The sequence below is a fragment of the Exophiala bonariae genome, assembly GCF_035927105.1.
Source record: "Exophiala bonariae strain CCFEE 5792 chromosome Unknown scaffold_9, whole genome shotgun sequence".
Taxonomy (NCBI): Eukaryota; Fungi; Ascomycota; class Eurotiomycetes; order Chaetothyriales; family Herpotrichiellaceae; genus Exophiala; species Exophiala bonariae.
In genome coordinates this window covers 506,488-521,115 of record NW_027042484.1, presented here as the reverse complement: position 1 = coordinate 521,115, position 14,628 = coordinate 506,488, and the positions used below count along the sequence as shown (strand labels likewise).

At 50.0% G+C, this 14,628-nt stretch overlaps 4 protein-coding genes across 4 annotated transcripts; 2 read left to right on the top strand and 2 right to left on the bottom strand.

Moving 5' to 3' along the window:
* Positions 1–768: 768 nt before the first annotated feature.
* Positions 769–2,452, top strand: LTR84_013010 (uncharacterized protein; the record flags this gene model as incomplete). Its single annotated transcript, XM_064856515.1, has 2 exons — positions 769–877; positions 951–2,452. 2 exons carry the CDS (start codon positions 769–771, stop codon positions 2,450–2,452), a joined length of 1,611 nt encoding a protein of 536 aa, XP_064707691.1.
* Positions 2,453–2,527: 75 nt separating this feature from the next.
* LTR84_013009 (uncharacterized protein) lies at positions 2,528–4,162 on the bottom strand (the record flags this gene model as incomplete). The annotated part of the gene is made up of 1 exon (XM_064856514.1): positions 2,528–4,162. The coding sequence occupies one exon, from the start codon at positions 4,160–4,162 to the stop codon at positions 2,528–2,530; it is 1,635 nt and encodes a 544-aa protein (XP_064707690.1).
* Positions 4,163–4,871: 709 nt separating this feature from the next.
* Positions 4,872–6,532, bottom strand: LTR84_013008 (uncharacterized protein; the record flags this gene model as incomplete). Its single annotated transcript, XM_064856513.1, has 2 exons — positions 4,872–6,292; positions 6,346–6,532. 2 exons carry the CDS (start codon positions 6,530–6,532, stop codon positions 4,872–4,874), a joined length of 1,608 nt encoding a protein of 535 aa, XP_064707689.1.
* Positions 6,533–11,311: 4,779 nt separating this feature from the next.
* Positions 11,312–14,104, top strand: LTR84_013007 (uncharacterized protein; the record flags this gene model as incomplete). Its single annotated transcript, XM_064856512.1, has 1 exon — positions 11,312–14,104. One exon carries the CDS (start codon positions 11,312–11,314, stop codon positions 14,102–14,104), a length of 2,793 nt encoding a protein of 930 aa, XP_064707688.1.
* Positions 14,105–14,628: the final 524 nt, after the last annotated feature.

The window sequence follows — 14,628 nt, the reverse complement described above, 5'->3', positions numbered from 1 at the left end:
ATGACTTGCAGAATGCTGCACGGTCAAATTTGATCATGAGACCTGTGACACAACATACAGCCGCGGATGCATAGCTATCTCGGAAATGACAGAAATAAATATGGCCCAGCACCGAGTATGGTCGAAATTGACGAGAATAGAAAGATCAACCCACATCGCGACCACGCCACAGGATAGTAAAACGCCCGACACTTAACCCCCCGCTGACATCACCTGCAGCCTCCGGCAAGTGGTCAATTCAGCATCTATTTGTTCTCCATGCTCGAAAAAGCCTTGAGTGATCGGAGGCTGTCACTCGGAGTTTGTTCAGCGTTCTCAAAGAGGTGTGTCTCGCCTAAAGCTACCAAGCGTGGAGGCAATGGCTAAAGAGGAAGTCAGACTCCGTGCTGGGGTCGGCTCAAGGCACCTGGTCTCCAAAGTCTCGATGCACGAACCGCACCATCGACCGGCGAAGTCGCCGCTGCCTTCCAAATCGAGTGGCTTACAAGTCTAAGGGATGTCAAGAAATCATCGTGTTACAAATTCCTCATTCGTGCCATCATCGGCTGGACCAAGAGGTCAAGACAGCATATTGTAGTTAGTTACTCCATGCCAGGGACCTTCTTTTCCAGCTCAATTGTTCACAAATATTCACGACAAAACAATCGTAGCTGTATCTCGCCCCAAAGAAACCAGCACCGGGCGCATTCTATTCTTTACAGTTGGCCTCTCCATTGCCTAGTCGCTCCCTTGTTCTCACCCACCGTTGTCGCCGCTACTGCCGCCAGAATGCATTTCTTCAATCTCTCAGCGGTGCCGTACGCAACGGCGTTGGCAATTTGGGCGCTCCTGTACTTCGTTGTCTACCCTGTGGTCGTATACTTCCGCGACGTCAAAGGTGAGTTTTTGAAGTCAGCCGAAAGCTTGCTAGCTTCAGCAGACATGGCGCTAACAAGTCATACCAACAATAGGTCTGCGGCGATTTCCCAATATGTCACTGCTGTCAGGTATATCGTACGTGCCGTTCATGATTCTCGCACACACTGGGCAGAGATCAACGCATTTGGCCGAAATGCATAAGCGGTACCCTGTCATCCGCACCGGTCCAACGACTCTGAGCTACGGTGATCCGGCAGCGATCAAGGACATTTACGGCCATGGCACACAATGTACCAAGGACAAGCAATACCTCGTTACATCTGGATCACACTTCCACCTTGCCGACGTGATAGACAAATCAGATCATGCTAGGAAGAGGAAGCTTCTCTCTTCGGCATATGCCTTGAAAAACCTCGAGTTGTGGGAGCACAAGGTAGCCGACAAGACTGCTCGCATGATGGCTCATTTCGATAAGATGTGCACAAAGCCACTTCTCAAAGGCTGTATCCCAGCATCGGCTGACCTCAATGTCGATTATCGTGCCTGGTCTAACTTTTTCAGCCTTGACGCAATTGCCGACATCGGTCTCTCGGAGAAGCTAGGCTTTCTCGACCAGGGCCACGATCGGATCACTGCCAGTAGGATGGATGGTACCAAGTACGAATGTAATTTTCGAGAGTGTTTATATGAGAATGCTCACAAGCAGTCACTTTTGGTCTGGCCATATAGCTGGTATTCAACAACTAATAAGATTGCAGATCTTATTCCATTCTACCGTAGGATGGGCAAATTAGGGCGAGACTGGGATGGTATTCCACTGGAGCTGGCTAACCGACGGCTAGAAAGACATCGGGCTGGCGAAAAACTTGATGATTTCTTTACTGCGCTTATGGAAGATAAGAATGGCCACCCAAATAACCTCGAATGGGGAGAGATTGTCGCTGAGGTCAGCATTATGATGAATGCTGGGAGTGCAACCACGGCCATCGCTTTAACGAATGTTCTCTATCAACTCCTGCGGAACCCTGATGCAATGCAGAAAGTGCAGACTGAGCTTGATCATGCTATTTCCGACGATGAAGAAGAGGACATAGGTCAGGGTGTAGTAGCCTATGATCGGGTCAAGCATCTACCCTACCTGAGGGCTTGTCTAGACGAGTCATTGCGATTGTTGCCACCAACACCTCAAGGGCTGGGTCGAGAAACTCCTGTCGAGGGGGCTTATATCCTCGGCCAATTCATCCCCGCCGGTGTTTCCGTGAGCATGTCGGCCCTCGTTGCGCATCGATGTGAGAGAGTGTATCCCGAAGCCAACAGCTATATACCCGAGAGATGGCTAGGTGAAAAGGGGAAGGAGTTACAACCATTCTTCCTCACTTTCTCCGCTGGGGCTCGAGGCTGCATCGGGCGGAATATTTCGTATCTTGAACAGACGGTTGTTCTAGCGTCGATTTTGCGTCGGTACAGCTTCGCACTTCCATTCCCTGGCTGGGAACCGAAAAGACTTGAGACAATGAACTGGCTGGTCGGGGAGATGCCAGTGAAGGTATGGAGACGACAGAGAGCTGCTGTCGACGAAGATTATTGGGAGTAACTTTGCCACCAGTCATCCTCAGTGTTTGATAGCGCACGCAGACGAGAAATAGAGATCATCATGTGTCACTTTATTTCAACTGTTCCACTCCTCTTTCAACCTTTGAATGATTGAATCTGTACGCCAGCCCATACTTTGCTGCATCCCCGTGAGAAATTCCACCACAGCAGCTTGGTCCTTAGGATCGTGCAAATACGAGCCACACGCGGCCAAGATGTGAGAACTTTGGAACATGGTATTGGTGACGTCGGGATTGCTCACCGCGATCCCTATGGTGGTGCGCAGGTTTTGGAGGACAGTGGCTTCCGCGGCCTTTATGAGACGGTGACTACCGAATCCGAGTTTGGTCAGTCGGGGGTTGTAGATGGTGAGCACTATTTTGGAAAGCGCATAATATTGGAGGCCGACCGCGTGGGTTGGATGACTCGTCAGTACTTCGGGCCACGAATTGCCGTCCTGTTGTCCGTTTGGTATTGCTTGTGTCCAGAGAGGCGAAAAGTACCAGGGTTTCGTCCTCGCCCATTCGTCAACTTTTGCCTCGAGCTCGGCCCAAGTATCGGAGCTTGAACTGTTGTGCTGTGAAGAGGCGTCTTCTCGCGGGCTAAATGCGTAATTTAGCACGCAAGCGAGCAGAAAAACTGCCCGATTGGCCCAAGCTTCGTCACTGTTCTCGACGAAAACCATCGAATGCTCGTAATTGTTCAAATTAAGTCCCAGTGGTGATTGTTTGGTGATAGAAATGTAGATGTGCTGCCTGAGTGAGATCCAGCTCGCGGATTCTCTGAGACCTCCATCCGCCGCATACGATGCAATGGAATTCAAAATTCGCTGCCCACCAAGGAGATGAATATTATCGTCCTTATCCGACATCTCTTCGTGGCTTCTAAGAATGATTACACCTGCCAAAAGGTTCTCGTCGGAATGTCCCGAGGGGTCTTCGAGAATCTGCTTCAAGTACTGGAGGCTCTCGTCCACATAACGTGGCGATTCTAGATCTTCTGTCCCCTCGATCAGACTTAAATGCAGAGCAGATATAGCGTAGATCGCGTTGGAAATCAAGGGGTGGTAAGCTGCTCTCCGAGGAATCTCGACTCCAAAGTGCCTTGAAGAATCGAGGACATCAATCCATGGAGAGATGTGATTGATATAATGGTAGAATAGCTTGGCTTCGCGATTCGTCTGAAACGGCCATGTGACTGAGGGGGAGTGCGTAGAAGAAGCTTGGAATTCTGGTGTTAAACCTAAAATCCCTGGACGCATACTGCTTTGAGGAGCCAGGGGTCCATTCGGAGAAATATGGTAAGCAGACTGATTGGAATTGGTGCGATGTAAGTTTCCGAAAACCGCAGTGGGAGCCTTTGGTGAGAAGTGATTACGGACAGTGCCTGGCGATCGTGTATGCAGTTGTGGAGAGATAGTCAATGGCCGATCGGACGTATAGGACCCGTGCATCAGGGAAATCTGCATAGGAGAGTAATGCTGCTCGGTCTGTTCGTGGTTGCAAGATGCAGACGGGGAGTCGACCGACTGCTCGAGCTCCCATACCTGCGCTTCGGGCTCTCCGTTCGTTATCTCGTTCCTTGCTGGTTGGGTTGGTTGCAACGAAGTCTTGCTGGTCGTAAGAAGAGGGTCGTCGCCGTCGCTAAGGACACCATGTCCATTCTCATGCACGAATCCGATGAAAGGTGGGACATCGACCCATACTTGCATGGAATCGAGTGAGTGGCCTCCCGGCCGACTTTGCTCGGCTACAGTGTCTGAACGTACTGTCTTCACGGGCTTGAACCGATGAATCGGGGTACTGAAGCATTCCCGCTTGCTTTCTTCGCATTTCTCACACTTATCAGCTGCGGGCTTCCGGACACATTTGATATGTCGCAGCCGGCAAGGCTGACAACCAGTCCGTGCTCTCATAGTAGATTCATTTCCCGGTGGGGCTTACAATGAACATGAGGTAGGCAGGGGGAATGATGTCAAATCTTTAACCATCTTGACAGGACCAAGTCGAAGTGGCATAGAGTTATTCAGCCTACTGAACACTGAGTTCCATGTTGATCCGCTAACGATCGCCGCTTCTGGGGATATCGCAAGTCTCTAGAGAGGAATAAGACGTGGAGAGCTAGATTAGAGAACGAAGGTAGAAGGTTCGCGAGGCAATCTTGGCGGGCTGCGGGGTTGCGGAAGCAGCAACCGCGGGAGCTGAAATGATGAGTGAGCCATACTTCCAAAGCTTCTTGGAATCGCGCAATAGATTGATGGGATTAATTATAGAAAGCGTTCGTTTTATCTTAAGATGTGTAGCTATATTGACAACCTTCAGATATCTGAAAGCTGCGAGTGAGATGGATAGTCTGCTACATTTCAAGACACGCCTGGCTGCTCAATCCCTGTTGGTAGAATAAGGTTGTTCCAAGGTGTTCTAGTGGCCGAAAGATTGAGTAGTGACTGTCTTTACAAGATGCTTGTTATCCTTCTGCCACTGCTTGGAGTATTTGACACCAAAGCCGTGGGCGAATACTTCTCGGACAGCCTCCAAAGGCATACCTTTGCACTCGGGGTAGCAAGTCACAACGAAGATCCAGCCGAAAAAGCAAATGCCACAGTAGAAGCCAAATGCGCCAGAAGGTGTCATACCCTTCATCATGCTAAGGAATGTCGACGCAATGATGATATTGGTGCTCCAGCATGTAACTGTATTCAACATAGTTCCGACAGCTCGAACCTCCATCGGGATCAATTCGGTCCCGATCCACGCAATAGTGGCAACACCGGACGAGAAAAAGGCGACGTAGCAAATAATGCAGATCAGGACCAAGATGCCTGGCCAGCCAATATTGGTAGACTGCACCACAAGTTCCTTACTAACAGGGATCCAGTGGAATGAAATTGCAGCGAGGAGCATACAGATAGACATGCCCAGCACAGTGATCGTAAGAATCCTCCGGCGGCCAAAGCGATCAACAAGAACCAAGTTGACGAGCGAAAAGATGAAATTAGTTCCAGAGACAACAATAGCAACTGCGGTGGCATTGGAGAACCCCACGATCTTGAATAGGGTGGCGCTGTAGTACATGAGTGTATTGAATCCACCGAGCTGGGAGATTGCCATAATCATGCATGCTGTAAAGACAGCGCGACAAGTTGCAGCCGTAGTAAAAATGCGCTTGGTTGTCTTCCACAACGAATCATCAACCATGGTGGCAGTGGCCTCGTGTATTGACATCTGAATCGACTTGATTTTCGCATGACGCTGTTCTGCAGAAGAGCCGGGGTATATCCGTGTAAGAACTTTTTCTGCCTCATCTACCTTGCCATGTGCGACTAATTGACGCGGAGATTCGGGGCAGAGCACTAGAAGGCCGGCAAGAAGAATCGCAGGGATTGCTCCAAGCCCAACAGTTACCCGCCACCCATCTCCTTTAATGTGAGTGAAGCCAGCACCCAGAGCGCTGGCGACAAGTTGACCAAAAGTGACGCTCATATTGTTGAAAGCGATCATGCAACCCCTGTATCTGGCGGGCGCTAGCTCTCCAATGTAGAGGGGGACGATACATGCCGCAGATCCGACTCCCAGCCCGACAACAAATCTTCCAACAGCGAATTGAGGAACATGAAAGGCGCAAGTCTGGAGGAGTGTTCCAAGACAGAAGACCACACAAGCAGCCCATATCGGCATCTTGCGACCCCAGCGATCGGCGGTCAACCCCGCGCCAACAGCACCAACAAGCGCGCCTCCACTGGTCAACGAGGTCACCAGCTCGGCCTCGCTTGAACTGAGCTCATGACCAAGGGACTTCCCAATGGTAACGAGGACGGGCGAGATATAGCCGGTATCATAACCTATTGCATATCAGACCCGTAGATTAATGGTAGAATCAAGAATTTTCGCATACCAAACAGGAAGCCACCTAGGGACACTGTAATTGCAATGAGCCAAGCAGCTTTGGAAGTTGCCGTCGACTCGATGCCAGAAAGTTCGACAAGCTCCTCAGCGGTGCTCGCCCGGCGAGGTTGCTCGTAGTGTTCGACTGCGGTCTCTTTGGACGGCGACTCAACTTTGGCAATATGTGTAACAGCCATGCTGAAACGTTGAATCTGACGCTGGAGTAAAGGTTTTTGATACCACTATCACTGCAAGTCTTGGTGTAAGAAGCTCTGATGGGTGATCGATGAGTTGAAGTCCTGAAGGCAAAGCGCGGAGATCATCCACATCTTATACTTCGACAACCGGGGTCATCAGCGATGTAAAACCTCAATCATCACAGATAGACGACCACCGTGGACCATTTCCGGAAATTTGCCACTTGTGAGTTGCTTTGTATCTCAAGAGGAAGAACTAACATTCTCCTCACCACGCTAAGTTACCCCGGAACAGTGAGGGCTACCCCGGGATTCAGCAGGCCCCCGCGAACAGATCAGACCCGGCATGTTCTTGGCATCAGACGAGCCCGAGGACTGAGACAAGAGGCTCAAGTTGTCGGAGTATAACTTCCTAATGGAAGGGTGGGCGCGGAGAATCAAACCTGCTATAAATATGCTTTCGGCTTTCGGGACAAGGCTGCCTCTTTCAATTCCGAGACATCGCGCTTCTGGCCATCAGGCTTGGAGATCTGGGATGTAATTCCATAATCTTATACTAGTCTCAAACGTCGGCTTTTGATCAAAACTATTCGCCGTTGACCGAGCTCTTTTGGCGGAACTGTTCAATGTCATCGCTTGTTGAAGTAACACCCTCTGAAATGCCAGGCCCTAATTGCCTTCACGTGGGCAACAGATTGACTTAGCGTACCACTTGCTTGTTGAATACCCAAGAGTAGTTTTTGTCGTTTCGTCTTCTCTGCGAAGCAACAGAGCAACTGGCATTCTCTAAGATACTCGAGCGGCATACGGTAATCAGGATACTACTAATGTCTTCGTGTCAAGATCAATGTCATAGATGATACATCACTTCGTGGACTACCACGTGGAAGCGCCGGGTCGACAAACATCAACAACTATTTCAAATCAATCATTCTCTAGACACAATTGTCATCGTGCACTGGGACCTTCCTATACATCTCTACCTATTCCATTCGTGAATTCCTCGCAGCGAATGTTAAGAATAGCGGATCCATTAATTACAGTTTTTCGGTGCTTGCTGTCGTAATAGTTACCTTAGGTACCCTTATCTCAATATTCTTTAACGAGTTATACCCCTTATTGTCCTAGATAAAATATTTCGATGCGTTTATGGTTGACAACACTGTTATCCTAGGTTTATGAAGATTTGTGTGCTATTGAGAGACGTCGTCTAAAGCCCTGGTTTGTTAGCCTCTAAAATGCTACAAACGAAGCGTGCTTTTGAGGTCTCCCCATTGTCGAGAGTGCAGAGCCATTCTTATTGTAGGCAGCGAACCCGCCGATAAAGACCACATCAATGGACGCCTAGGATTAGATATACTGTAGCAATAGACTATGGAGACGTCCAAATTTAGTGCTGAATGGAGCGACGAAAATATGCTATTGAGACCTTTCTACCTTAGCCTGATTTGCCTTGGACTTGAATTTCTTGTATTTATTCTGCCTTACTTTCATTAATTCTTTGGTAGATAGAGGTCACCTTGCTCGTCACCGTCTTTGCTACCTTCTTAACTACTAGCTTTATCCTCGGCGCCTGATGGATCGGTCGCTATCCATAGGGGTTGATTCAAGCGGTAGACAATACGTGCAATCTCTTCGCAGGCTTCGATTGATACAAACTGTAACCACACTACAGCCCACCACGAAGGAAGGAGGATGCTGCTCTACAAAGCTAATATCATCTGAAACGGTCAGGCTCAGAACAGGCCTCCCCAACACCAACGAAACTCTTCAAAATCTCCACTTCGCATTGCAAGAGACCGCTCGAATATGGACAGGTAGCATAAGATGCAAGCACTGACAACTGTAGTATGGTTATTGGAGATGCCTAAAAACCTATCAGACAATTAGAAATCCGATACTCGATCCCTCCAATGCCGAATCTTCGATATGTTGATGCTACAGCCTCGAGGTGTTGCTTGCCAAAAAAAGAAGGAGCGTTATAGGAATATCTGTGCACTGAGCGCCGACGTTCAACAGCCCCCTTGAGAACAAACCGTGCTCCGTACCGCACGAAAGCATATGTACTCCTGGGTGCGCTGTGCTTGAAAATGTAAACGTGCGTAGTATATCCTTGTTATGCTAAGAAGACCCTGGTATGAATAGAAGTTGGTCATGCAGTCATAAAGTGGTACATAGGGGTAAGAGACGGAAGGTCGGGTATAGGAGTATAAAGATGAGAAGGTCCAAATTCCAAGTAATTGTAAAAGGGCTTCGGAGTCGAAACCGCAGTAATGTCTTCGTTCTAACATGTATCTCCCTCAAGATGCAGTTTTGACACGGTCAGTGGCGTGATCAGGGGCGAGTCGCACGACCGTGATTTAATGAGCGTATCCCTCCTGTCGCTTGGACTATCCACTGTATACATCCGAGGCGATAATGTGGTAGGTGTGCCGAGATCAAACTCATCGTCGTCTACCTCATCGCTGGGGCAGATATCGACGGTTGTGAAAAGCGACACTTGAATGTCATCGGCCCACCGAACGGACTTTGGACTTGAACCTGGACTAGATCTCCTGCGAGTGCCGAACAGGAATGAAGAGGTGGTTGAGAGTCGGGAGGGAGGAGGTAATTTAGAAAGGGCCGACCGTAGTGGAGTTGATTGAGATGACGAGGGTGAGGCAGGGGGGGTGGTCTTTGACTTCCGTACTGAGGAAGCGCGAATGGTGATCTTTGTAACTGGAGAGGAAACTCCGGCTGGAGCTGAAGACAAGACGTATCTGGAGAGGCGTGTTTCGGTTTGCGGACGAAACTTGTGGGTGCGGGATGTCTGATTCGTAGTTTCTTCTTTGTCTGAATATTGCAAAGACTCGTCAACTCGAAGAGAAGAACGTCTCGTGTCGAGATTGGCCCGGAGGGCACAAAACACGCATATCAAGGTACATAGTAAACATCCAAAAATGAGAAAGGCGTAGAGGATGCCTGTGACACCGCGGTCTAAGATTCGACACAGACTTTGCTGAATCAACTCGGCAAAAGATAACTGGCCTATATCGGGAGAGAATATCTGTGGAATAGGCGAGGCCGTCGCAAGACGGGTCGGCAAGAGCGCTGTGATTAGGATGGAGGTGCTGATGGAGTTCATTTTGGTGGCAATGGAGTTGGAAAGATACGACAAACAATGCATTCTGCACATGGTTTTGTTCACAACAAGGGTGAGGGTTAATAAGAGAGGGGGTTAACTCCTTGGAAGGTGATCACAGCGGATGAGGTTGCGCATCATTTCCTTTTGACAGTTGATGGGGCGCGATGGTCTGACCGGAGAAGTCGTGTTGCTCTCAGCTTGGGTCACTGAGTCAGATGAAGGGCTGAATGGGGCGAAGATGGAATGTGGTCCAGTAATCACAAAGAATGAGTAAAAATGACTTACCTGCGAGTCTGGTCTGTGGCCATGATGAACGTGATGGACATTCGTTCTTTGTTTTTCAATTTGGACAAGGAATGGACAATTGATGTCGTCTGGTTAGTTGGAGGTGAAGACGCGACTTTTGCTAACTTGGGTACTGCGGGGCTGGGGGCAACGTGGCAAAGCGACTAGCTGGAATTTTAGGGGGGCGCGGGCGCGTTAGGCACGGGCAGCACCAAGGCATGTCGGACCCTTCCTTCACCCGGGGCCCGGGGGATTTCTAACGGTGTCCAGTGTTAACAGACAGCCTAGGTTAAGTACTTCGGCGGTAGTATAGTTAGAGACCTACGAGGAAGGAAGCCTTTGATGCACGGATTCCCACTTAAATGTCCTACGAGTAGTTACCTGGTTCGTACCCAACTTAGGTACTCGGTACCTGTACCTAGGTAGGTAACTACCTCGCGTCCGCCTGTCTGAGGTACCTCTGCCCTCAAGTTCTCGCCCAGCCTCATATTTTGTCGTCTTGCAGTGGTGCCTCTCGTCAACTTTAGCTTCCGCTGCCGGGTTCCATTTCCACCCAGTTCGGACTCTCCAGTTGATGCAATCATCATGCTCAGCTTCCCCCACTGGCACTGGCATTTCAGGTTCAGGAATCAATTCTCTCATTTCCTGCCGTTCCTTCCTGCAGCTGTCCAATCCATCATCATCACCCATCACCCCCGTCACCTTCCCATCCCATCCTCTTTCTTCTCCCAGATCCTTCCCTGTTTGGACCCGATTCTTGAAACCTCAAGTCAAATTGACCCTCTCACTCTCTTCCTTCTATACCTAATAGTCTTACTCTGTAATCATTCTCTAACCCACCACGTCCCACGTACTCGCTAATTCGCCCACTGTTCCCTCCTTTAACTGCAATTCCTCTCCGTCCCCTACTTGGGTTAGTCCAACAAGTGCCTGTGCTGCACCTCAACCCAGTGCACATTTCTAACCGCCCTCGCCATCAACTCCCGCTCCATCTCTGCCTTCTCGGTACGTTGGCGTTGACATAACAGTCTTTTACCTCTCACCTTTCTCAACCTGCGCATCCCTATCTTGCGCGCCCTTCTCACGAATTTCCTCATCTATCTCACGACTAGTCCGTCATAATCATAATCACCACCTCCACTCTAACCCCCGACGTGTGAACGTTTCTTTGTCTTGACTCATACCCACCGAGTGCGCAACGCCTCTTCGACCTCCCGATCTTCTCACCCTCGAAGCTCCGCTCCAGAGTCTACAAAGTCTATCGGATCTTCATTGCTAGCTCGCTGCACCTCAGTGTCCGACCTGTTACGCCAGCGCTATCATCGCTATGGAGAGGAGGCCACAGTGAAACATCTCAGCTTGCTTCTGCGATGAGGAGGACTACGGAATATACAATCGTGGGCCCTCCGCGGGACCCCGTTGGTCAATCTCCTCCATCTGCCTCAAAGTCTCTACCGATTCGAAGGGACTCCAAGACCCATTCTGCTAATCTGCGCAACCTCTATCGCATCTCTGCCCAATCCATCAACGAGACCCAATCTTTGCATCAATCCTCGCAGCCACCACTTTCTGCAGCGTTACCGATTTCACCTCAATTGCCCCCTACACCGCCAGGCGCAAGCGGAGGCGATATAGCCACAACCCCGGCTGCAGATGAAGCCACCTCAGAGGCTGCTATGTTTAGGTCCGCGCTGGTAACACCAATCAATCAGAATAGTCCTCCAACTCCGGACAATACTCCTCCACGTGAGAGAAAGCTTTCTTTGGTCCGTCCCTTCCTCGGGACTCAACCTTCAATTGCGTCCACCCGTACCGAGTCCTTCACGACCGCACAAGAAGATCTTCGGTCCGAGCCTGAGTCCGACACCCACTCGCAGTGTAATGACCGTGGATTTGACTGGCCTCTATCCTCCGTAAACCAAATTGGAGCCGCGGCGCACAGAAGTCGATATCATAAACTGGGACGATCTCCTTTGATTCATGCCTACGATGGACTGAATTCCCCGACATCTGATTCCGAACCACTTTTCAATGCCGAAAGAAAAGAGGTGGTCAATCTCAAATCTCTGGAAACAGAGCCTGTTGTTCGTGCAAGCCCTTTATCCATGAGTGCCCGTTCTGTCTCCAATAACGTTCAGGACGTCCTAAGGGACCCCAAGATTAGCCAGACTGGCGAGCCAAGACCATCACAACAAGGCAGGAAAGAGAACAACGTGGATTTGACTGAGACAACACATGATGGTTTGAAAAGAGGCAAAAGCTTGCGCGACAGACTCCTCGAAGCACAAACACAAGATGCATCTGCCTCGACTGAACGATTTGCAAATATAATCGGATGGAATAACTCGGTGCCTATCATTGATTCTCCAGATGTTGTAGCTCGACAAGACATTGAGGAGACTCGACGTTTTTCGGGAATTTCTACCGCATCGACCATTGAGGCATACGTATTCGAGCAGAGTCCACTCCCAAAGAGGGCCACCACGTTACGCCATGTTATCAAGCACGAGTCGTTGAGATCTGTCAGCTCTCCTCTGCCCGGCTCCAATCGCAATTCCATGCATTCGATCTCAGACTCTCCCCATCGACTGATCCACAAAAAGGCCCGCCTAAGCAATCAGAATCGTTGGAGCTTTGGTTCTGAAGTGTCCCGATCATACAGTCTCGCCTCGAGTGCAGTACTGCCCAAGACTGAGGTAATCCGAGTGGCTGTTATTCCTGAAAGAAGCTCATCATTGACTTCGTCTGGTACCAACAGCAAGAGACAGTCTCTCTCCACAGATTCCAAGACTTCACATTCTCGAAAGGCTTCAGACCCTCCCCCAACCTCTTGGCAGCATAAGCGAGCATTTTCAGATGCACTCGATCGAGGCAGACAACAGCAACAGCCACCAGTCATACCCACCCGGAGCTCTTCACTTTCGGCCCCGACTTCAAGGACCACTTCTCGGGCCAACTCGATCACATCTGAACATCTACGAGTTCGACGCCAACAAGCAGAGACCGACTTACGTAAGACTCTGGACAGGATGGAGTCTGAGCGATTGATACAGAATTTGGAAGACTGGGGGCTTGAGAAGCAGAGCACGACTCTGGACAACAAGATAGATGATCGTCCAGCCAGGAAATCCATCGGTCGAAGCACCACGAGAAGTAGCTCGCTTCCTGCGATGTTCTTAGCCCCACCTGGTGAAGTCGAAGATGGAACACGCCACAATGCTTTGGGTCTGGTTTTGCCCGGTTCAACTGAGTGGGCAGCGCTTCGTCCGCCATCGGTCCTAGAGACTCCCTTCTCACAACCCTCATTCCAATCAGCTTCACCCGAAATCAATGAGGCAAGAGCAGTCAATTTTTTCCCACACAACAACCACTCCTTACAGCTCATTGAACCATTTGCGATACAAGAATCCAGAGCCGTGCTGGAGGTCCAGAGACGCAACTTGCCACAAATCGAGGTGGACTCCCCGCTGAGAAATCCCAGAAGCCCACCAGAGCCACCGCAGTTCAATTTCATTCCACCCACGCCAGGAGATGAGCATGACCACCAATTAGGGTTCGGTATGGCAAAGGCTAACGGCCGTGGAGGATCCATGAGACGGCCCGGGGCATCACGACAACGGTCTGAGTCATTCATGAACTCTCTATCAAGAAATCTCAGCCTGAAAAATGCGCGCAACCGTAAGGCGGACCAAGAACTTGACAGTCAGTTGCACCCATTCTGGCGACCGCGTGCCTTCTGGGACGACATTGACAATACACGTACCGAGGTTTCTCGAGAAGCGCCCGTGCACAAGGGGATTGTGAGCAACTCCCTCGGCCTGCCTCAGGAGCGAACAGTGATCAACGGTCCTGCCTCACTGATCCGGCGCATCTCGGAACGCCGTAGAAGCAAGAAAGGGGTGGTGAGACAGTCGAGCCACGGAAGCCTGGCGAGGATTCGGGCAACTCGACACCTACACAAGTCGTCTGGTAGGGGACTGCGGCTGCATTTTATTAGTTTACAAGGGATTCAGGACCGACTCTTGCATGCTAAACAACGAAAAGAAGATGAAAGGAGAGAGAGGAGAAGGGCAGTACTGAGGCGGAGCATTGGTGCTAATGTGATTGCACAGGGGGATTCCAGGTTCCCAGCGAGCGATACCAGTCTTTCGAGAACCATGTGACACGACACGCTTGACGCGAAAACGACATGATGCTGGGCTTTTCTTTATCTAGCCCTGGTGGCGGGAATCTATTGAAACTGGATGCTATTGGAGTTTGGGAGGGCAATCTTTTGACTGTTGATTACCATTATATCCAGACATGAGCGCGAAGACCTTGAACGACCGTTATGTCTTGATGACGAATGAGCTGGATGAATTCACGAAATGTACCATTACAAAAGGGCACACAGATGATCAGATTAGCTGATGACTTGAGATACAATTCGAACTTTATTTTGCGCTCGAAGACTCCATCATTTCTGCATCTTGTCGCTTCCTGAAGTTTTCCAGGGCGACAGTATCAAGGAAGGGCTCTGAAACAGCACTTGAATCGAAGACGGTGACTAGAGAAGGCAGAAGATTAGTAGAGTCGACATGGGGAATGATGGGTGGGATGGTGACGGTAAAGTCCTACCACGCTGGGTTTGGGTTGTTGGGTGCTCAAAGTGGATGGTGGCAGTAGTCGTACTGTGAGTGGGATGTGA